This window comes from Coffea arabica, chromosome 5c (assembly GCF_036785885.1).
Source record: "Coffea arabica cultivar ET-39 chromosome 5c, Coffea Arabica ET-39 HiFi, whole genome shotgun sequence".
NCBI classification, from domain to species: domain Eukaryota; kingdom Viridiplantae; phylum Streptophyta; class Magnoliopsida; order Gentianales; family Rubiaceae; genus Coffea; species Coffea arabica.
Genome location: NC_092319.1, coordinates 41,794,725 through 41,818,175, shown reverse-complemented (window position 1 = coordinate 41,818,175; position 23,451 = coordinate 41,794,725). Strand labels below are relative to the sequence as shown.

The 23,451-nt window shown below is 35.3% G+C and overlaps 3 protein-coding genes across 4 annotated transcripts; 2 read left to right on the top strand and 1 right to left on the bottom strand.

The window, feature by feature from the left end:
* The first annotated feature begins 1,175 nt into the window (after nt 1–1,175).
* Nucleotides 1,176–10,502, top strand: LOC113691002 (external alternative NAD(P)H-ubiquinone oxidoreductase B1, mitochondrial). 2 transcript variants are annotated; one of them, XM_027209168.2, is made up of 10 exons: nt 1,176–1,470; nt 2,626–2,902; nt 3,245–3,451; nt 3,597–3,847; nt 5,631–5,850; nt 6,016–6,120; nt 6,732–6,995; nt 7,078–7,199; nt 9,797–9,916; nt 10,020–10,502. In XM_027209168.2, the coding sequence occupies exons 1-10, from the start codon at nt 1,391–1,393 to the stop codon at nt 10,105–10,107; spliced, it is 1,734 nt and encodes a 577-aa protein (XP_027064969.1). In that variant the 5' UTR covers nt 1,176–1,390; the 3' UTR covers nt 10,108–10,502. The 2 variants fall into 2 exon arrangements, with proteins under 2 accessions (XP_027064969.1, XP_071907051.1); XM_072050950.1 differs by lacking the exon at nt 3,245–3,451 and having other exon boundaries at nt 1,252–1,470.
* A 2,346-nt stretch (nt 10,503–12,848) lies between these two features.
* Nucleotides 12,849–18,305, top strand: LOC113688964 (external alternative NAD(P)H-ubiquinone oxidoreductase B4, mitochondrial). The gene is made up of 10 exons (XM_027206794.2): nt 12,849–13,257; nt 14,391–14,661; nt 15,278–15,484; nt 15,590–15,840; nt 16,284–16,503; nt 16,676–16,780; nt 17,033–17,290; nt 17,387–17,508; nt 17,821–17,940; nt 18,056–18,305. Exons 1-10 carry the CDS (start codon nt 13,169–13,171, stop codon nt 18,141–18,143), a joined length of 1,731 nt encoding a protein of 576 aa, XP_027062595.1. The 5' UTR covers nt 12,849–13,168; the 3' UTR covers nt 18,144–18,305.
* A 337-nt stretch (nt 18,306–18,642) lies between these two features.
* On the bottom strand, nt 18,643–21,853 carry LOC113689837 (uncharacterized). The gene is made up of 2 exons (XM_027207633.2): nt 21,610–21,853; nt 18,643–20,467 (listed from the first exon to the last, which is right to left on the bottom strand). Exons 1-2 carry the CDS (start codon nt 21,742–21,744, stop codon nt 19,418–19,420), a joined length of 1,185 nt encoding a protein of 394 aa, XP_027063434.1. The 5' UTR covers nt 21,745–21,853; the 3' UTR covers nt 18,643–19,417.
* Between the last annotated feature and the right edge of the window lie 1,598 nt (nt 21,854–23,451).

The following is a 23,451-nucleotide window of genomic DNA, read 5'->3' as shown; positions in this document are numbered from 1 at the left end:
CCATGCCACGTGGTTGAAGGTTAGTCATACCAAGAGTACACCTGAATTTTTTTTTTTTTTTTTTTTAGATTAAGAAAATAATTAGCTAATGATTTTTCCAATGTCCACGCCTCCATCCTTCGAGATTATTCAACGATTGAAATTTACTCAAAAGTATTTTAACACTTAAGTTGATTGTTAAAATGACATAATCATCCTTTCAAGGCTAAATGCAATTGGATTTTAAAAGAAAACTTATGACATTTTCTAGACAGGGGGACGGGACAGGTGCATCTGTATTGTTTCTGGTTTTGTCCGATCATTGTATATATTATAATTTGTGGTGTATAATTACATTATATTATTGAATAAAAATATATATAATATTTTATTTATACATATTGACTCTTTCTGAAATACAATAATATAATGTGATTATATCCTGAATAATATAGAAAATACAATAACTGCATACAACTCAACGAAGATACAACTATGTTATAGAGCCAAAAGTAACCGCAGAGATGGAAATGGAGTTCTAACACTACAATCAACCAGTAACCATAGCTTTCGTTAATCCATCAGTTCTCAATGATGTAATAGTTGTAAATTATAATACATGAATAATACTACTTGAATATGTTAATTCAGCTCCTCAATTTTTGACCCTATTAGCAAATCCTAAGACATGCATTGCTATCTTAGTAAAATTTTGCTATTTAAGCATCATAAATGATTATTTAGTGTTATCATTTGATAACGAAGCGCAACTTAATTGATAACACGCTCATTTTACCTATAATCAGGATCACAGATAAACTTATATGTCACAAGTTCGAGGTTCGAGTGATCAAAAATATAAATAAGAAATCACTATTCTTTTATTTTTAAAGATAAAAAATGTGACCATCTTACTAAAATTTTATTTCAGGTCTACACGACACCAAACGGAGAAGACTTGTCAGCATCAACAGCCCCGCTCTATTGCTAACAAACAACCGCAAGGGGAGAGAGAGAGAGAGATTAGATATTTAGATCTTATTCCAAATGGGGAATAGTCAGTGGTCAGACGTAAAGTCAAGTCAGAGCGTTCCGAGTGGAGGTTTTAACCATAATTGCCACGCGGCATTTCTCTCACGCTCAGGCCTTAAAATACTCAAATATCCCAAATCAAAACCTTAAAAATTATTCAAAAGAGAAAAACAAACTCTGTTTATTTTATACAGTAGTAAAGTAGTAGTATACGTAGAAAATTTGATTGAAAAATTTGCTGGCACTTTTAGCTACGGAAAAGGCAAAATCCACACAAAGTTGGAAGAAACACTGGTCAGAGACTTCCCACTCTCCTGTTCATTTCACACACACTCGTTTCTGATCAGCCAAGAAAGAAGAGGGTGGAGAAGATTTGAAGATGAGGGTTCTGTCATACCTGCAAAGAGCTTTTCATGGACGGCCTTATGCCTCTAAGTTATTGATTCTCTGCTCTATAAGGTTCTGTGCTTGATCTTGGCTTGAATTTAGTTACATTTTGTTAATCTTTATTGGTAAACTATGATGGGTTCTTTTTGTTTAGTGGAAAGAATGGATCTTTTATCTTTGTTTAATTCATTTACATGCTTGTTTTGTGTACTTGGTTGTTTGATGTGTTATTGCCTTGTTTGGTCGAGAAGTTTGCGAATTCAGAGTTTGACTGAATCTCCCATCTTAAACATGTTGATTTTGTGATATTGGCGGGTTCTTTTCTTTTATTCTTGAATGGAAGATTGAGCATGTTGTCTTGCTGAGAAGTGCTCACCAGAAACTTGTATGGTTCTACTGTTTGATATGTTATCTGATCTAGAGTATTTGAAGAAAAGACAGACTTATTGTTTCACTGGCTGGTAATGTGGATGATTGATACTTGAGTCTGTCAATAATAGTCATATCTATGATTCATAAGTCTTTCAGTTTGACAATTTTTCTCCCCGCTTTATAAGGAAATAAGGGCAAATCAGATGGTAGTAAAATTGAAGCATTCACTTGATGGATTATGAACTCATGACAGTTGATTAGCATGCTTTTTTAGGAGTTTCCATGATCTCTTTAGATGATTGATAGTGTTTAAAGGACTTAATAGCTACAGTTTGTTGAATTTCTACATGAACTTGAATCATGAATTCCACTCATTTGGTTTTTGAGTCCAGTGTTTAATAAATTTGATCCTGTGCATGGTGATTTTTCTTGTGCACATCAAGATATTCAGGTAAAATATGGTCTGGGAATTGGGGGAGTTGTGCATGCTTGCATTTGGGGTACAAATGGAGCATTATTAACTCATCTATGACAGGAATAGAAATTTTAATCTGGTTAGTCTAGTAATATCTGGCTAACAAACTTATCTCTCTGGTTCTATAATTTGTTCAGGGTAGTCATTTTTACATTGTGAGTAGCTAATGCACAAGGATTTCCTTGTGGAGTTGGACTTGTTCCCTCAGATGCCAGTTGGCTTTCATTTGTATTCTTATATAATGCTACAAGTAAATGGAATAGGAAATGGATTATCTTTTCATGTGTATCATTCTTCTTATGCTTTACCGTGCTAGGGACTGCAAGTTTTTGTGGTCCTTTTTTCAATCAGTAAACCTCATGTTTCACTGGTTTCTGCAGTAGTGGAGGTCTCATTGCATATGCAGATTCTCAACCAGACGGCAAAATGTCCATTGTTGACCATGGTAATAAGAAATCACAGAAGAAGAGGGTAGTTGTGCTTGGGACAGGATGGGCCGCTACTAGCTTCCTGAAGGATCTGGATATCTCTTCCTATGATGTGCAAGTTGTCTCCCCGAGGAATTATTTTGCATTTACTCCTTTGCTGCCTAGTGTGACATGTGGAACAGTTGAGGCACGAAGTATTGTGGAGCCTGTGCGGAACATGATAAAGAAGGTGATGCAAAGATGGTAGTATCTTTTGTGTTGATCTTTCTTTTTTCCTTGGAAAACTTCATGCAGTACATTTAGGTTATCCATAGGGTTGCTGTTTTGGTGGAAATTGGAAGTTTTTATGTCTTTATCTTGCCTGAAAGTTTCCCTTTCACTCTCCCTTGTTTCTATACATGTTTAGTTTGTCCGTTTCTGAGCTACATCATTCTTCACTTGGTATCAGGACATTATTGTCTCTGTGCCTATAACTCAGTAACAATTTTCTTTTTCCTTTATCTGATTTCCAATTAAGTATCCCATTGATGAGTTAATGATGGTTTTTTCATCAATTCCCCTTTCATGACAGAGAAATGGTGAAATACTATTTTGGGAAGCAGAATGCCTGAAGATTGATGCAGCAAATAGGAGAGTTTTCTGCAAGTCCACTGTTGATGAGAATTTAGCAGGAAAAGATGAATTTGATCTAGAATATGATTGTTTGGTTATAGCAGTAGGTGCAGAAGTTAATACTTTTAACATTCCTGGTGTAGCAGAGTATTGCCACTTTTTGAAGGTTGAGTACTTGTTCACTGGGGACAAGCATAATTTAGTCAGTTAACAGCTTATTGGGAACAGTATTTCATGATTCTATCACTAGAAGAATCTCATTTCTAGATTCTGAGTTCTCCTTTAATAAAGAAGCCATGAACTGTATGCAGGAAGTAGAAGATGCTCAAAGGATCCGGAGGACTGTAATTGATTGCTTTGAAAAAGCCGTTCTTCCAGGGCTGACAGATGAAGAACGAAAAACCAATCTACATTTTGTTATTGTTGGTGGAGGTCCAACTGGTGTAGAGTTTGCTGCAGAGCTACATGACTTTGTCTTCGAGGATCTAGTCAATATATACCCCGGAGTTAAAGATTTAGTAAAAATAACAGTGATCCAATCTGGGGACCATATTCTCAACACGTAAGATATGCCTTGCCCAGTTTATTTCCTAGCGTATTTGCTCTGAACCTTCTGAATCGTGGATCTCTTAGAAATGGTGATCCTGCAGAGATTTTTAATTTTCTGATTCATTTGTAGACAAAAAATTGGTGATTTTAAGACTCTGAAAGTTTTTCGTAGGCATTGAATTTTACTTCTAGTAGCACCACCAGAAATAAGCACACACAAGACGAGATTTATAGTTAGGTTATCGACTTTCTAGGCTAGTAGATTTTTTTATTGCAAACTTCCTTTAGTTGCTTGGTCTTTGCCTTCTATACTACCTTGTCGCCACTGCATCAAAATGGGTTTCATACTTTTCTTCCTAGGCACTGTTCAGATTATGTTCATTTTGCTTAATGTGAAGATTAAATTTACTATTTCTTTCAGGCATTTGTACAAGAAAAGTTTCTTTTTAGATTATAAGATATTATATTTTTCCTTCTGTCCTGTTTAAACTACTATCACACTCTTAACTCTTCAGGAATATTCCATCCTATTTGAAGTTGGATTATCCCTTTTGAACGAAAAGGCAATAATTGACAATTTCAAAACAAGTATATGATATATACAAAACTTTAAACATTTTTTAATATCATCATCTTGATTACAAGCTTAAGTTTTCCTTAGTCTCACAGCCTTCGTCGTTCATGAGATCAAACATTTAGTTCATCACAAGATTATCTTGAGATAACTCTTCAGTAACATTCATAGAATTGATTAGCAAGTGCCAACTGACTTGTATATATTTGCCAAATTTATCTCAAAATTGCAACAGCATTTTTATGCATTTGATGATGAAAATCTTGACTCCCTTATCCTCTTCCTTTTTGTTGTAGTAGTCCTTTTCTGAAAATTGTTTCCTTTGGGAGAACAAGGTAATGGAGAATATATGTTTGTTTAAATTCCTACATTTCAGTTTCCAAGTTAGACTGAGCAGTCCTGATGCTATGTTGGGCCTTTGACTCACAACCTAATGATTCTAAACTGTCTGTTAGAATAATTTTGTTTCACCATTCCTATCTCAGCATTGTGACCTTGCACTCACCTTGTGGATGTCTCAACAATAATCTTTGACTATTAGCAATCTGTTCTTTGTCCTTCGAAAGCCCTGCCATAATTCCAAATCAAAGCTGTAAATGTTGAAAAGGATGTGGATTTTCTCCCTTTCATGTGCAAGTAGACTTACTATAGTAGTTGGCAACCTACGTTGGATATATTTTAACTGCCTAACTTGCCTGATACCTACTCATTCTGGCCAGTGACTTGTGCTATTGTTTCTATGGCACTACTTTGATGATTTACTTCCTCTGAATGTCCTAATAAGTTATTCTGGATGTTTAAGGGGGTAGATTTGACTGGCTAGTTATCTATAAACAACTTGTTCATTTAGTTGGTGCTCTTCAATTGTTCTTGTGTAGTTATATTGGTCATTTGGTTGGTGCTCTTCAATTGTTCTTGTGTAGTTATATTGGTCATTTCATCTTTGTTCATGTAACTTATAGGTGACATATCTCCTGTCTGTTAATAGTTGCGCAATGCTATATAACATGTCTTTCCATCTGTTGTTTTTATTGCCGTGCTTTGGTGTGGGTGGGGGAAAGAGAATAACCAGTTTTAGGTTTTATTGAGTTTGTAAGAAACTTTACAACAGCCAATAAATGGTTGTGGAGAGTTGGAAAGATACATTATCTCTGCTTTTGAAATCTCTTAGATTTGACAGAATATCTGGAAAGCTGATTTTGTGAATATACATTTAATGTAGGTTTGATGAAAGAATTAGCACGTTTGCTGAGCAGAAATTCAGTAGAGATGGTATTGAAGTTTTAACAGGACGGAGGGTTGTCAGTGTTTCTGATAGAATCGTAAACATGAAAATGAAATCAAATGGAGAAGATATTTCCATGCCGCATGGGATGGTTGTCTGGTCAACTGGAGTAGGCAGTCGTCCAGTTGTGAAAGACTTTATGGAACAAATTGGTCAGGTAAGCTCTCACTTCTTCCCTATGTTTTGGTTATTTCTTTTTCTAGTATCAAGCTACCTTGTAACTGAGTTTGGTTGCGTATGTGAGGATATAAAAAAAAATGTAAGTCCGTTCTATACTGGTGTTCTTATATGTCAATTTAGTGCAATGCTAATCCTTTTGCAGGGCAGTAGACGTGTTCTAGCAACTGATGAATGGCTGCGAGTAAAGGGATGTGAATATGTTTATGCTCTTGGTGATTGTACCCATCTCCAGCAGAAGAAAATTAAGGTATATGTTCTTATATGTGTTCATTTACTTAGAATTTTGACTGAGTTAGACAAGAAAGTTGTAAACTCCCATTAACTTGATGATGGTAAATTACTCCCTGTTTGGCATGCATGCACTTGAATGAGGTCGCTCAGTTTTCAGGTTTTAATCATCTTAATGACATATCAACAATTAGCTGAGAAAACACAGTAAGTCTAACAGATATAATATCTTTACATCAACTTAGCATGTTAACATGAAGTGTTTCTACAGAGAATTTTCAGCATCAAGGGTCATGAACTAGTTATTACTGTAGTTTTTGAATATAGTTGAGTTTTGAAAGCCAACAATAACAGTCAGGTGAAGATTTTGGGGTTTCAGCTAATAAAAAATAACTAGCAAACAAGGGAGTTGTGAAACTTTGTTGAGGTGCATGCAGTCATTGGTACAATTAGTCTAGTCAGGAAAAAGAATTAAATAATAGCCTAACAAGGGCTTACTGGTCAATCATTCTCATGCAATTGTAGAACCACATTATATTCTTAAGATGTATCAATGTGTTGGTTCTCACAAAATTGCTTTCATTTTGCTATCTTGCCGTTCATTCTTAGTTTCACTTGTCTTTGTATCAGGAAGATATCTCAGAAATATTTAAAGCAGCAGACAAGGATAATAATGGGAGTCTCACGATTGAGGAATTTCGAGAAGTGATTGAGGACATTATTATTCGATACCCCCAAGTGGAACTTTACCTACAAAGCAAGCATCTGTTTGATGTGGTAGACCTATTCAAGGACGCCGAGGGTAATGATAGAGAAGAGATAGATATTGAAGCGTTCAAGTTAGCCCTTTCTCATGTTGATACACAGATGAAGAGTCTTCCTGCGACTGCTCAGGTTACTTATTTTCATTTCCTCTGTGTTGCTTTTGCCTTATTTTGACACTATTACTCATGTAATTCATCTTTTGGAATGCTAGGTAGCTTCTCAACAAGGTGCATATCTAGCTAGGTGCTTCAACCTTTCGGAGAAGTGTAAAAGAAATCCAGAAGGCCCGCGCCGTTTTAGAAGCGGTGGGCGTCATGAATTTCGCCCTTTCCGGTATGTTTTGCCTCTTGCAGAGCTTGTAGTTTCTGTATTTCCATGTGATTAATCAGTTAATCTCTGTATAATTAGAAAAATAAAAAAATTCATGTATGACTATAGAACCTTTAAAACAGGAAAAACTACCTTCTGATTTGATGTATTGATCATCTTGTTCACATAGTTCAGTTAGTGATTGCTTTGCTTCCATCAGACCAAATAAAAATGTCTGATCATGATTGGAGAATCTTTTCTTCTTATAACTGCCTCTATGCTTCCACATCTAAAAAACCAATTAAAAAAGGAGCTTTCTGAAATGTTTGACTGTGTGCTCGGCTAATGGCGAAAACCATCATTTTTGCATATTTGGCTATTTCAGTCAGGCACGTATACACCTCTATAATTTTGAAATTATCATTGTAATCACTGAGCAGACAGAAAGAGTTCAGAAGGCCTGGTAGCATAATTCTGGTAGCATAATTCCGTGTTTCAATTTCAGCTGCACTACACTGGCAAAATGTGAAAGAAAGATAAAGTTAATTGTTAATTTGATTTACGAACCATTAATCACAAATACCTCATCAATGATTGCATGTGGTACCATGAAACCACCAACACAATATGGAGGAATGTGGATTCTGTTCTCCATAAGGAAGAATACAAGGCAAAAGGATGAGGTTCATTATTGTGATTGCCCAATTAAAATTGTCTTACGTGGTTTCCATGGGAAATTGTTAGTCATCACAGTCACTGGGCACTTTCCATTTTGTTAAACCAAACATAAATGGGTGTTAAGTCTTCTATACTTCTTGAGCCTCACACTGAGTCTATCAATATCAGATGGTTTGTTACAAACTTAATGAGTATAATGTTTGAGATTCTGGGTTCAGTTTACAGTATATGTGGAAATTACTCTTTTGAACTTAGATCGGGGTGTGATACTTCTTACAGAATGCCTATTAGTCAAAACTTTCATTTCGTACCAGTTCAGTCTTGACTATCTACTCTTTTCCATAGATATGATAGAGCAGCCAAAGTTTATCAGAAACAAGGTAAAAGTGCTCACCATCTCACAATAACAAGCAGTGGCATAAAGTTTTGCCTCAACATGAAACTAGAAGAACTTTTATGGCCAAAGAAAATGAAGAATCTTGTAATAAAGAAATACTGGTATGATCTAATGAACCTTCTGTTACTTAATACAGTGTCTAATTAGAAAAGTCTTGGTCTTGCTAAATCAACTCTAGTATAATATGATCTAATGAACCTTCTGTTACGTAATACATAGTATCTAATTACAAAAGTCTTGGTCTTGCTAAATGAACTCTTGTGGCTTTCTTCTCATTCATATATGTTTGATAGCCAGATCCCTTGTTCCAACTGAAAGATTTTTATTGGTTGTTTCTGTTTTGCTTATTATCATGGAAAATTTTACTTGAAGATTACATTTTGCCTGAAGATGTCTAAATAATGCTGTCTCAGCTTAAAAGGACTTAGAAAAAACCTGAAGATGTTGAAAAGGGCTTAAAAAGACTTTTATTATTGTGGAAAGATTTACTTTCTATGTCAGGTATCTCAACTTAGAAAGTGGATTTTCAATGTTCTCTAAGGTTTTAGTGAAATAGGAGAAAATTTTGAGGTCAAAATAGGGGAGTTTTCTTAATATTGCATTGTACACTAGTGTCACTTAAATTACAGATAGAATTGTTCAGGGACCCTTACCTAATTTCAAAACAGTTTTGTCGAGTAATTCTTCTATTTGGCCTAAGATTCAGCTTGTCCCTTAATTCTGGGACTGCGCCCACGTTCTACTTCATGTGGTTGCACTCTAAAAGGGAACAAGCTTTCCCGTTGAGAAATTTAGACCAAGCTTTTTTTATTTCCTTCTTGAAATAGGTTGTCAGTCTCAACAGACTAATTATTGTACTTTTTGCTCAACTTTGCTATTAAGTTTAGGATTCTTATAGTTATTTCCAGCAAGCTTCTGTTGCAGTATGATTTTTTTGTTCCTTGAAAAATTTTTCCTATTTTCCTAGAAGATACTCGGGATAGATATAGGAATGAGGTTTGTAAGGGATAAGGTACTGAGGATGGAGTCTGGATGGTAGTTGTATGTCATAGCTGTTCAAAAAATTGCTAGATATCTTATACATTTAAGTCAAAACCACACAAGCTAATTCTTTAAATTTTAAACTTTACCTTTGCCTGTGCTATTTTTTGCTCTTTAAATAGTGTACTGGAAAAATCTAACAGCAGGATCATTTTACAGATATAGTAGGAAATTAGAGAGACTCACAGCCTTCCAAAACCCCCCTCCCCCTCCTCCCCCAAAAAAAATCAATAATATGTTTAATATCAATGTCTGGCACTGGCTTTCAACGCTGTTATTTTCCTTGAGAAAATAGACTATAACCTCTCAGTTATGAGGGAATTCATGCGTCGGATGTTATGGCTACAAAAATTAGTTGCAACTTCATTGTGCTGCAATGACCACAAGGATAATCTCCAGCTACAACTGTCAGTTGAGGCTTTGAGCCGTATTGACAAAGATACAAATGACAGAAGTTCCCGTCAGAATTTGTAGATGTTGACATGTCATTGTTTTCCAACCCCAGGTATAAGCATTTTGGGCAATTTGCTCCGCTGGGAGGGGAGCAAGCGGCAGCAGAACTTCCTGGAGATTGGGTTTCTATGGGTCGTAGTACACAGTGGCTCTGGTATTCTGTTTATGCAAGGTAACCACTACTTTTTTAAACAGACAAAATACCATTTGCTTGTGTTTTTTAAGTTTTGGGCTGCATTGAACTCATCTAATCCAGATATCTGTGTTATATGCAGCAAGCAAGTTAGCTGGCGAACAAGGTTGTTGGTGGTCGGTGATTGGTCAAGGAGATTCCTTTTTGGGCGAGATTCAAGTCGCATTTGATGCAGACATCCAAGGGCTGTAGCCATTCTCTAAGTGAAAACCCGTTTCTGGGAAGTTTCTCACTGATTGCCCCCTTCTAGTGTACATCCTTCATACCTCTTTCCCTGACTCCCTGCATCCCCCACCCCCTCTCTTTTTCCAAAAGAAATAGAAAAGCATTGCTTTTGAATTTTCAGAGGAGGAGTTCACTTACATTTGGAGTTTCATAATGTAACTAGTCATAATTGTGCATTGCCGTTGCACTTAATTGGTATGTATGGGAGGACAACGTGCTATGGTTCACTGCTGTTGAATTTGGCTGCAAAGAAGATTGAGAATGGACGAGTTTCTCCACATATGTTAAGTGGTTGGTTGAATATCAGTGCATGGAAAAATAAAACATCTTTGCCTTGGTATCTGGACATTTTCATGGTTAAAGTATCAAATTCTGCATGCAATGGCCTCCTCTTGCTTTATGAGAAATTATTATCAGTGGCCTAATCATCGATCAAACGGGAAAATGCTGAGGCTTGCTTTGATCCTTTTGTCACAAATCTGCTCCAATAAAAATGTGTTTTGTGTCATCCCCAAAATGGTAGAAAACAATGGCTGAGCAGAATTTCGATCCCGGACACCAATAATAATTCCACATCTCTTCATGGAATACCAGTTGCTTATCCTTTATTTTATCTTCAGCAACTGTAAATATTATGTAAAACGTACCACTTAGTCAAATTACTTTTACCTTTTTCTTGGGGATAATTTCAGAACCTCCGCTAAGGTTATCTCATAATATCATCTCTTATCAACTGGACAAGACTAAATATTCTTATCAAATGTTACAAATTGACAATATTACCCTTGCTCTTAATAACTATTTAACCAAAAAATCAAAACAAAATAGAATTTTAAACCAAAAAATGTAGATTAAAACAAAAAAAAATTGTTATCTAATAATGATCTATATTTCTCTATATTGAGATCAACCGCTTATGAGGAATTTAGTGAGTAATTAACACCTTGAAAAATTTCGTAGACAATAGTTATATGAAAGTCAAGAAATTTTTTTAGGAAATACAATTTAATACATGATGTAGTTTAAGTTGTATTGAAAATTAAAATAATCTCTTTATATGTGTGAATTTGTCAAGGTGTAAATTTTACTTTGTTCCAAAACAACTAAAATAAATAGTTTAAGTTAAGGAATTTACACCTTATAAAAAGTTAACATTATTTTGTTTTGTATTGTTGTTGTAAACTTTATAAGTAGGATAACAGAAAGTAGTACTAGAATAAAAGTTTTATCCTTCTTGCATTTCCTCCAAAGGGGCTAAAATGTTACAATAAATGCCAATTCAAGGAAGATAAGTGAGATTTTAAAAACTTTAGGGGAGCTGAATGATATTGTGAGAAATCTCAGGGGAGGTTTCTAAAATCATCCCATTCTCTTTTGGCTTTTCGTGCAAATTACACCTACAATTACAATTTCAAATACAGTTGTGGTTCAAAGTTAATTTTTTTATTTGGCATAAATTAGAGGGAGGCTCCTATCGAGTAACACTAGTTGGCCAATGATAACAAATGCTATAGCTTGTGCCTTGTAGGTTGCGTTATTGGGTAGTTGTACAAATGTTCTGCCTAAATATGAGGAGTTGATTGAATCTGAATTCTATAATTTCGACGGAGCAAGTCTTTACTAAATTTGGGTGAGTGACTAAAACGAAATTCCAATTTAAGCAAGTCTTTACTAAAAGCTGAATAATGACTAAAATCAAAGGGAAGAGTTATGTTTAAACTATAGAGAGGTTTTCTAGTTTGTAGGTCCTATATTTTTGTTTACATTAGGATTAGATGTATTTAAGTTCTGCTATACAACAAACGCGTTTTAGAGTTTTACATGTCTTCTTATCTTTTAGAATTTGTGTACATTATTACGCATCCAAGATTAGATTTTGGGCTGTCATGCACTCGATATGTGTACAAGTGATTGAAAAAATGTCTTTAGTTGAACTGATGAATGTAAATTCATTATTTGACAAAAAAAATCCAATAGTAGTAAATTTAAAAAAGTTAACACAAAAAAATTATAATAATCAAACAAAAACTTAAATCAAGCAATTATCTATAAGCTATCATGTTTTAAGTGATACACACCTATTTCATTGGTTGTGTGATGTTAGTACTTGAATTAAAGTGGAATAGTGAGAAGAATATGGCTCTAAACGGACCAATTTCTTAACGAACAGTTTCGCCTCAATTCATTAAGGACTTGATTCGAGTTCGATTTTTAAAAAATTCGATTTCGAATTCGAATAGGAATTAGGGTTCATTTGTAGTATCGAGTCGAGTTTAAATTTAAAGATTTTTGACTCGTTAAGGCTCAATTCGACTCGAATAATTTTTATTAAAATTAACAATGAATACTAAAAAATAACAATGAATTGTTTACACCAAATCAATCTGGCCATTTTCTATAGAACAACGAAAAGATCAGATTAACCTAAATGAAGTGACCAACAGGAAAGCCCATACAAACATGTGTTAGTATACTTACAAATTTCTAAACAAAATAGGAGTTGTTGCCTGTTGGTCGTCAAAAAAAGGAAAAAAAAAAAGGGCTAACACAAGCCTAATACTACTAATACTCTAGTACTACTAGTAGAATTTACCAAGAATAGAATTAACCAGCGAAGAAATCGAAATTTGTGTGGTGTAATAGACGAAACAGGCGTAGGAAAACCTACCTACCAAGGAAACTGAGAGCATGCAGGAAACCGGTAGTTCGATAAGAATTGGGCAAGTGTCCATATTCCTAGGCGTTTGACTGCTTAATATTGCTTGACAGTTACTCCGACATTAAAACCATGATCTTCCCATAAGGGAAGTCTAATAACATTAGAAACTGCAAGAAAGAAACCTGCCAAAGGAGGTAGTCCTCTAGCATGTTAACTTCTCATACTGATTCATTATTTACGGAGATTGTTTGAATAAGCAAGTAGAGTTTAAAGGGTTTCTTGATCATCACTCAAGAGAAGAGAAGAAGTAGCAGAAGAGAAAAGAGAGTTAAGGGAAAAAAAAAAAGATGAGAGGCTATAATTTTTACCAGAGAGCCAAAGGGGCGTTTCATGACCACCCAACTGTCACTAAACTTCTTGTTGTCCTCTCTGTCAGGTCTACAATCTAAATCTATGTTTTTTTTAATTATTAGAAGGTGTAGTTTTATGATATAATGTATATTTTGTAGGATTTTTTGTTATTTTTTCCCTGTTTTGTTTCGTTAGTAATAATTCCTATGTAACAGGCTACGTGTTATGCAAAGTTTTCTTGTCGTTGGCTCTTGTTGTTTTTTTTTTTACTTGGAAAAGAAATTTCTTTTGCATATTGACGGTAATTATTGTTTTCAGTGTATGTTTTACACTTTTACTGTGTTTAAAGTAGGTGGTAGTGTGTTCAGATTTGATTTTTATTTTGCTGAATGCAAGATTTGATTTTGTTCAATGGCTATAAGCAAGTAACATTGTTTAGGCTGTCATAATCAAGTTAGGATAACAAATGCATACACAACCGGAGCAGATGTAGATGCATGCTGTGCTATGCAATCCAATTTCAATCTTTAAATTCATGTTTTACATAATTAACATACATCTACACGTATTAATGTAAAAAAATCCACCATTGATAAAAACTGAATCCATGAAGTTATTGGAAGAAAATAATGTATCATAAAATCTTTTCATAATTATGTCTTTATTTGCTTTATTCACTGGTAAGGTGTAACTTTTCTGCAGTCAGGATTTATTCTCTTCTGTTTGTGGTAATTTTTGACGCTTGTAAGCTCCTGCATTTTTTAATTGAAGGTTAGAGCTTAGGAATTGAATCTACTTCTATTATACATATTCATGAAGACGAATAAATCCTTATTAATTGCCATGATAGATCTTAACTATTTGCCATCTTAAAATTCAATAAACCCCTTTTGAAACTCTATTTTTGGTATTCAATTTAATACTTTATTGTTCTTAACAGAAATATACACTAACTGTTATACTTTCCACTTCTTGTACCACAGTGAATGAGGCAGAAAATTTGAGATTTATAGTTGCACCTCAATTACATTGAAGTTTTTTCCTTGAAGTACACTTCTTTTTTTAGAATATAATGCCATGATCCGCTCTACAAACAAGATTAATATTAAATAGAAAAAGATACGAAGATTATGCAGGGTGAGAATTGTTCAAAAAATGGTTCTGAAGATATCTGAGATGTGATACTTTTTTTTTTTTCTTGAATTCTGGATTCTGCAGTGGTGGGGGTGTGGCTGCTTTCTCTGATGCCAGGCCATTCCAATTTGGCTATGCTGATGCAGCTCATGATGTCAAGAAAAAGAAAGTGGTGGTTCTAGGAACTGGATGGGCTGGAACAAGCTTTCTTAAAAGCTTGAAAGATCCCAGCTATGATGTTCATGTTATTTCTCCACGAAATTATTTTGCATTTACTCCTTTGTTACCAAGTGTTACCAATGGCACGGTTGAAGCACGCAGCATTGTGGAGCCAATCCGCAGCATTGTTAGGAAGGTATAGATTTTCATACTAAATTTTTGTGTTCTATGTTCTACTTTTTAGGAGGCAATGCTAATTTCAAAGGTTATGGTGTTAGCTCTTAGGCATGTCTCCTCTATGTTCTTACATAGTTGGCAATGACATTTAAATTAGAAACTATGGACTGCTACAAAAGCTGTGTATAATTGCTGGTTGATATGATTTGGAAACTTTGCAATGCATCAAAGATAAATGATCATTTACCATGTTGTGATAATAATTAATTCTGAAAAAGACATGAAAAGGGGACATTTTCATACCAAATCTTTGGATGCGTAGTTCTGCAATATGGAAGAACCAGAAAACCTTGATTCTCCTATTCCTATTGGCTGTCAGGTCCTAAATTCCTAATGAAACCTTTATAATCTGCCAAAAAGACAATTCCAACTTTATATATGATTTTTCTATCTGTAGAAGTACCTATTGCAATTGTGGACTTCAATCACAGTGGTCTACCTCTTTGATAATTGCAAAGTTTGATACAATATGCTTCTTCTTAGAATTACAGTGGTGGATAAGTAATGTTTACACTTAGCCAAACCTATGTAACCATTTGAAGGACATGACAGCTATACTTGCTTTCCTGCCTCAGAAAAAATTTGATGTCCACTTCAAGGAGGCTGAATGCTACAAGATTGATACAGTAAACAAGAAGGTCTGCTGTCGCTCAACTCAAGAAAACAACTTGGGTGGTTCAGAAGAATTTACAGTGGATTATGATTACCTGGTTATAGCAATGGGTGCACGTGCAAATACATTTAACACCCCTGGTGTTGTGGAGTATGCTCACTTTTTGAAGGTAACTTGACAAGCCATAATGCCATTTAGAGAAAAAGAACAAAATGTAGGTGCGTGTCATTTCCATTATTTTGTGTTGGAAGTGAAAGTAATGACATGAATTCAGGAAGTCGAAGATGCTCAAAGGATCCGTAGAACAGTCATAGACTGTTTCGAGAGGGCAAGCCTTCCAACTGTAAGTGAAGAAGAGAAAAAGAGGATCCTGCATTTCGTAGTTGTTGGAGGTGGTCCAACTGGTGTGGAATTTGCTGCAGAGCTTCATGATTTCGTCAATGAGGATTTAGCCAAGCTTTACCCTGCTCTTAAGCAACATGTCAAAATAACACTTCTTGAAGCTGCGGATCACATTCTGAACATGTAAGGAAGGCCTCCTACAGCTAATATGCTAATTAGTCATTTGACATTATATTATTATTATATATGATAAGAAACTAGTCTTGTTTTTCTCGAATTAGAAGCTAAGCAGAATGTTCTTTTTTTAAGCATGCTTATATCCAATGCTTTGCATCAGCATGCTCTGTGTTGTAACTAGTGTTTTACTTTGTATTTTATTTTACGACGAAATTTTGGTTCAACAGTTGATTGTACTACAAAAAACAGGAGGGTGTTTAAATCATTTATGGCATAGAAGTTCAGTAGAGTATGTCAGCAATCAAAATGCAGGAGCTTGATCATGTTAAAATTACAATTCCTTGTCGCCTGCACATGTGTCTGAAAGTTACATGGATTCTCCAAATCACCTTGTTTGCTTTTGGCAGTTGTGGATGGTTTTCACAGTTCATTCCCTTTGTTTTATCCAGGTTTGATAAGCGAATTACTGAATTTGCTGAAGAAAAGTTTCAGAGAGATGGAATTGATGTAAAAACTGGATCGATGGTTGTAAAGGTATCTGATAAGGAGATATCCACTAAAGAGAGGAGCTCTGGTAAAACTGTAGAAATCCCTTTTGGAATGGTTGTCTGGTCTACTGGCATTGGAACTCGACCTGTTATCATGGATTTTATGAAGCAGATTGGTCAGGTATGGCATGCGGCTCTAATCCTTCTATTTGATTTCAGAACTGTACGCCTGATTTTTCGATTTGGCACTTGAATTTCAATGCTACAAACATTTCTTACGCCAAAGTTTTTGTTATCATCTGCTATCACATATAAATTGCTAAGCTCAACTTTTTACTTTGTGTGGATGACAGACCAATAGACGCGTTCTGGCAACTGATGAATGGCTGCGGGTGGAAGGTTGCGATAGCATATACGCATTAGGTGACTGCGCCACAATCAACCAACGCAAAGTAATGGTATGCAACAATTATTTCTACTTAATTTGTTAGCATGAGCAGCAATACACAACCTGAGTCTTTGGATTTAAGTCACAGTTCACATTTCTTTAGCTGCTATTTTCGCGTCCTCCTTGACCGACTTCCTTAAGATGCATCATTTGCCATAGTATGCGAGGCCTATGGTCGAGATTACGTAGCAAATCTTTGGATACTTGTTTTGTTTTTTGAGGAAGATATCAGCTGTAATCTTTGGATTTGATCTTTTATCAGGAAGATATCGCTGCAATATTTAGTAAAGCCGATGAGAATAACTCTGGTACCCTGAAGGTAGATGATTTTAAAGGGGTTATCAAAGACATTGCTGAAAGGTATCCCCAGGTGCAGATTCATCTGAAGAAAAACCAACTAAGGAATTTTCTTCAACTACTGAAGAGTAAAGACGGCGAGGATGAACTGAACATCGAGAAATTCAAACAAGCACTTGCTGAAGTGGACAAACAGATGAAAAGTCTTCCTCCAACAGCACAGGTAAGTGGAAACTGGAAAGGATTTTTCTTCTTTTTGGGTAGTGTGGCTGATTTGCTTGAGCTTAGCTTCCTCTTTTTTTTGATGTTCGGTACTCAGGTGGCTTCCCAACAAGGAGTTTATCTTGCTGACTGCTTCAACCGCATGGATATCTGTGAAAAGTATCCTGAAGGGCCAATAAGGTTCAGAGCAGCAGGAAGGCATCGCTTCCGTCCATTTAGGTAAGGATTAATCTACATATAGAACTTCAGACGATATCTTTTCTTTTTTTTTTTTTTTTTTTTCGTTTTTGCAATTTGCAAAAGCTCTTAATAGGTTGATATAACAGCCAATCTTCAAATTACTGCCCTTCGTGAAGCAATAAAGTGAGAAGAACGCACTAGCTAGTTTGTCTCAGACAAGGTTTTTATGGAACCAGATCATAATAGATTTGCAACCACTGCAGTCAATAAATTTTTTTACCAAACAGTAAAGAATAATGGTCCCTGATCTTGGCTATTTTGCGTAATATCTGCTGACTTTTACGGTTAAAGGTACAAACACTTTGGACAATTTGCACCACTGGGTGGAGAACAAGCTGCAGCACAACTCCCTGGAGATTGGGTTTCCATAGGTCATAGCACGCAGTGGCTTTGGTATTCAGTTTATGCTAGGTAAAAATACTACTATCACTTATATGCCCGCAAGTTTTGATTTCTTTGTTCCCCTGAACTGTACTTGGTTCCACTTTGAGTTCTTTTTTCACGTTTTGCTTTGTTTCAAATCCAGCAAGCTAGTAAGTTGGCGCACAAGGCTGCTAGTAATATCTGACTGGGGAAGACGTTTCATCTTCGGAAGGGACTCAAGTCGGATTTGAAGACTGATCTCAGACATGAAACTGCAGAGAACTTTTTCACTTTCCAATATTTCTTGCTACAGATACTGAGAAAATTTTGTCATGTTGCTTCAGATAGTACCTAACTCCCCTATCGTTTTGGCAACTGTGTGTTTGGATTCGTTTTTTAAGTCATTTGCACCAGTAGTTGGCTCATCTGTTGCATATCTTTTTTTTCATATCATGATGCATAGGGCTGCAGCGAATGGCTCGAATACGAGTTCGATCAATATCAAATTCGAGTCGAGCTCGAACTCAAACTCAAAAATACCAAACTCATTAGCTCGCGAGCGACTTATAAGCTTAATTATATTTTTAAACTCGAACTCGAGTTCGAAATTTTGAACTCGTCGGGCTTGAATTCATAAAATTAACTTGAGGTTCGGTTCAATTAGACAAAAGCTTGACTCGAATTGATGCAGGTAAAAGAGTAAGGCTTTTTGTCTTAAAAAACTTTCTGAATTTTAATTTACATAGAGCATTACTTTTAACATGTCAACCAGTAATCCTCATTAAAAAATCTACAAAGACAAATAATGAAAAAATAACAATTACAAATGAGCATATTTACTTTAAGCTTCTAGACCTATAACCAGATTATCAAAGCACAAGTCACCAGCCACCAGAGATATGGAATGGTACAAACATTACGTACATCTTCAGAATCAATCTACATATGCCTGCATATCTAACAGGTTAGCAGACACACAAAATTGTACCAAGGAGATCAATGGTACCACTGCGGCCACGATCCCCAACGCTAGTTTATCATTTGAGGATAACCATGTAGCATCTTTACTCAAGATCTTGTTCACAGCACAGCAACGGTTGTTAATCCAAAGGCTAAGAGGTCCATTACAATCTTCAAAATTGCTCGAGTTTCCTACTAGCCGATGAAACATTTAGCAAGCGGACAGATACAACCAGCTGTAAGTCATGTACGCCCAGATTTTCCAGACTTATAATCAAAAGAAGGAAGTCCACTTAGTGCTCTCTTTAAGCATGACAATGAGTTGAGTAAATTCATGTTATTCCATTTGTTACTGCAGTACTTCTGAACATCAAACCATGCAAAGTATCCCTAAGTATTGCAGACTCTTAACAAATCTTGAACCTCGAGATAAATGGTTTTTCAGAACATACCGTATAATGCCTTTTGACCCACGATATCCAACAAAGATGCAGAGTTCAGCAAAAGGGTTTCTCTGAGATTGCAGAGTCAAAAAGAAACCAAACATCAACTCTTTTGAGTTCATTTATCTCTTTTTCCTTTTGAAGTCCTTTGAACCAACAAGACCTGAAAGACATGCATCCATCTCGTTTGAAAATTTTGTAGCTAACTTCAACTTCCCCATCTTGTTTAAGTTACTAATTAGCGAACGATAGACATAAATCGATGGGCGAATTCTTCGGTGCTTCATCTCATCAAAAAGTCTCAGTGCTTCCTCAATGTTCCCAGACCTTCCAAAGTTGTCAATCAATGGTGTGTATGTTTGCAAATCAGGTTGAACTCCTCTTTCACCCATTTCTTTAAAAAATGCTGAGCATAAATCAAGCCTACCGACTTTGCGTAAACTATTTATAATGGTATTATAAGAAATAGTATCTGGAGCAATATTGGCCTCTTTCATTTCAGCAAACTTATGAAGCATATCATCTACCTGACCACACCGGCCCAATATCACTAAAATAGTGTTATATGTAACCAAATCTGGTTTACACTTCAGATTCTTCATTTCCTCGAATATTATCAGAGCTTTATCAATCTGTCTAAACTCACCAAAGGCAAATATGATCCTGTTCAAAGTGATTGCACTTATTGGAATTATCAATTCTGAAACTTCTCTGACAAATTTCAACAAGAAAACATCATCACTTTCCTTAACCAGAGCCTTGGCAAGGATCTGACAGGAAGCCGACTTAATAGAATTACAGAATACCAATAAATCCTTGAAAGTGTGTAATAGAATATCAGTGTCATCTTGTTCACCTGCTGCTTGAAGAAGGATATTATATGCTCGAGGGCCAAGAAAGATTCGTTGCTCACGTAAAGACCGCAATAGTCTAGCAGCAGTTGTAAGGTCTCCAGCACTACATAGCTTATCAATCTTGGAGATACATATTTTCTCACAAGAAATTGCAGAGTTCTCCAACTCGGAAAGTATTTCATTCAAAATTCTATCATGCATATCATGAGAAGGAGAAGTTTGTGTTGCAATTGAACGATGACTAGAAACATAATAACTCAGAATTTGGAAGAACGGCCAAATCCAGAAGGCTCCTATTGGGATGGATTTAACAGAATTCTGTATTAGAAAGCCAGCAATTAATTAAAAACCAAAAAATAAGACATCTACCATCCTTCGCTAAAACAACTGTACAATATTGTCCCAAGCAAAGTGTGTATTGGTTAGCAACTAATAACAAATCAAAAGATGAATAAAAGGGAATGGCAGAGTTACTAATAATTGATCTACCGGCAGTCAAAAAAACAAAAATTTTTGGTTCAAACACGCTTACAGTCAGGTTCAGAAAACAAAATTGAAAAAATCATACCAAAACAGACACCAGAAACCAATATCATCAGACGAGTAAGACCATCATCCCCAAGTTCAAAAATACAATATGTCCTTATACAGAGGTACAAATACCTCTACCTCTATCAGAGGCCAACTCCATCGGTACACTAAAGAAAGCAAATATCGGGATATTTCCCCATGGAACCCACTCTTCATGCTCACCCCAACAGAAGCAGGAAAACAGAAAGATGAAGAGTACATAAGCAAAAGCAAAGAGTTCTCCCTAAGAACAGGTAACAATAAATCCAAAAATCATTTCCTGGTCAGGTCACATTTCATCAGATGTTTCACTCTCTCACTAGATTAACTACCCTTGGGTACCAGCCATTTCACAACTAGCAAGACAACAACCCCACCAACTGTGGACGGGCTTTAAAAATTGCATCATTATTAGGTCCCAAATTTATCTCTAATCCATTAAATTCATTCCATTTAAATGTCCCTTCTGCATAGCATAGAAGAATAAAAGGAAAGAAAGAAAAAAAAGAGTCTTTCTTGAACCAGCTAAAAGAACGCCATCATTTGTCATCAAGCTACTCCAAAAAAAAATAGAGCCTGCATTTCTACTTCGGCAAAAATCTAACCATCTCCCAGAATTCTAAAGTTACAAACACATTTTATTTCCCTGGAATTTTCACCATCAACTTTAGTAGCATCCTAACTTCTACCACTATCGCCAACCCAAGATTAGCCAATTGACATTCTCATGATTACAAAATTGTGGGATTTATTTGATTTCATATTTCACTCTAAAACCCCAATCTTGAAATGAGGAAATATATTTATAGAAGATAATAAACAACCAAAAAAAAGAAAAAGAAAAACCCATATCACATAAGTAAGTGAAAGATGAAAATTTGAGAGCTTACAACAAGATGGATTTTTCTGAACCCCTGCAGAGTGGTGAATGAAAAAGGTCTGCGGCAACTGGAACAGTAATAGTGGCGTAACAATGTTGAAACTCTCAAATGGGTTTTGCGCTTGGAAATCGCAGCAGCAAACATTTTTGGATTTCGGGATTAATCGAAGAAAAAATTCGTGCTAGGGTTTAGGGTTTATGTTGACAGACAATTGAGGCATTGAAATTTGGACAAGAAGTACTGGGAGACAACTATATTAGCTATTTTGTTATTATTTTTTAAAAAAAATAATCTAGCACACATTTTTGGAAATGTATCTTTCTTCCCCTTTACTTTTGTGAAATAACTTTAGATACCCTACTACATTTTTCATTTTTTTTGAGATAGCTAATGGACGCAAGGGTAACTCTTTAATTTGGATCCTTGTGTGTTTGGATGGGATGTAATCTGAGAATTTCTTTGTTGTTACGTCATAACATATTTTTTAATAATTTTTAATATTTTCATTCACTTTTTTATCTCATGTATATGACATCATAAAAATTGTTATACTATTATTTTAAAATAATCACCAATCCAACCAGATTCATTCAATCGAAAAAGTTTCTTTCGAAGAAATTCTTACCTTGCTTTTTTTTTTCTTTCCGAAAGCAAATGAAGAGGTGGAGTGTAATACAAGCACTTAGAAATCTTTTCCAAAAAATTATTGGTGAGTTTATCAAGTTCTTAATCACTCTCGCGTTTCTTTTTTGAGATTGATAGTAGCTATCAAGCCAATGTATACAAATTTTGGCTGAGCAAAGTGGTTAGATGTGAAAGAATAATTAGGAAAAAAAAATGATTAGATGCCATGTAGTAATTAACAAACTACTTTGTTTGTCTTTGGCTGATTTTTCTTATTGATTTCCAAGTTCATAAGCCAAAAAAATAGCAATATTGAATTTTAGCCCTTAATTCTTCTGTGGACAGAAAGTTGTAATTTGGACCATCTCTCCCTATTGATCCTTATGTTGGTTACATGTAGATAAGACACATTTTGTGAGCTAGGATTTTCAGTTCAATTGATGCAATGCGACTGTTAGATACTCAAGAAACTAAAAAGCTTACTATCTCTTTGAAGTGCATGATTATTATTTTTCTTAGAAAATACATTTTGCATTACATGCTTGACACTTGATGCTAAAGTAGTCAGCTAGAGGTGAAGAAAAAGAAAACATTCCAATTCAAGCCAAGTGTTTATCACATATAATCTCAAACTCTCAATCTACTAAGTAGCTGTCAATAAAACTGCCCAAAGGAAGGAAGCATCAGGCCTTATCTTTGAATCCTAATTATGTGATGAATTCAGCAAGAAAACTGAGGAAAGATTTTTTCTATGGTAAACAATTTTTTGTCTATGGCCTTCTTGAGTACTATATGTAGGAAGCAAAAGATCCAAATGCAACACGTACACTCATCTTGAGTTTCAGTCTTTTTGCTTCATTGCTAGAATCTCTATTTAGTGCGACTTGATATATATTTTCAGTTTCAGTTTGTGCTCAATTTTCCATGCTTTAGGGGTTTCACACCTTTAAGTAATTCATCAGGTCGAATCTGATATGAAAAACAGATTCTTTTTCAGGCCTATAATTCTTGCTTAGGTTTAATGTCTGTAACAACATAATTGAAGTGACAGTTTTTCAGATTCAGTTTGATTCTGAGATCATGAACTTATCATTTTCCTGTTTGAAGTAATGGTTACATGTTCTCCAAAACTTGGTGCTTAAACTTTTCAAGTGCAGCACTGCTGAAAGCATAAGTTTGAAGACTGCAGACAAAATCACCTATCCTTTATGTCCTGAATAAAATGTA

Excerpts from the sequence above, each read along its gene's own strand:
- LOC113691002 (XM_027209168.2), top strand. The coding sequence starts at position 1,391 with ATGAGGGTTCTGTCATACCTGCAAAGAGCTTTTCATGGACGGCCTTAT. Across the intron at positions 5,851-6,015 it reads TTATGGAACAAATTGGTCAG|GGCAGTAGACGTGTTCTAGC; the intron begins GTAAGCTCTCAC and ends ATCCTTTTGCAG. Across the intron at positions 6,996-7,077 it reads GTCTTCCTGCGACTGCTCAG|GTAGCTTCTCAACAAGGTGC; the intron begins GTTACTTATTTT and ends TTGGAATGCTAG.
- LOC113688964 (XM_027206794.2), top strand. The coding sequence starts at position 13,169 with ATGAGAGGCTATAATTTTTACCAGAGAGCCAAAGGGGCGTTTCATGAC. Across the intron at positions 15,485-15,589 it reads AGTATGCTCACTTTTTGAAG|GAAGTCGAAGATGCTCAAAG; the intron begins GTAACTTGACAA and ends ACATGAATTCAG. Across the intron at positions 15,841-16,283 it reads GCGGATCACATTCTGAACAT|GTTTGATAAGCGAATTACTG; the intron begins GTAAGGAAGGCC and ends TGTTTTATCCAG.
- LOC113689837 (XM_027207633.2), bottom strand. The coding sequence starts at position 21,744 with ATGTTTGCTGCTGCGATTTCCAAGCGCAAAACCCATTTGAGAGTTTCA. Across the intron at positions 20,468-21,609 it reads TCAGAAAAATCCATCTTGTT|AATTCTGTTAAATCCATCCC; the intron begins GTAAGCTCTCAA and ends TTTCTAATACAG.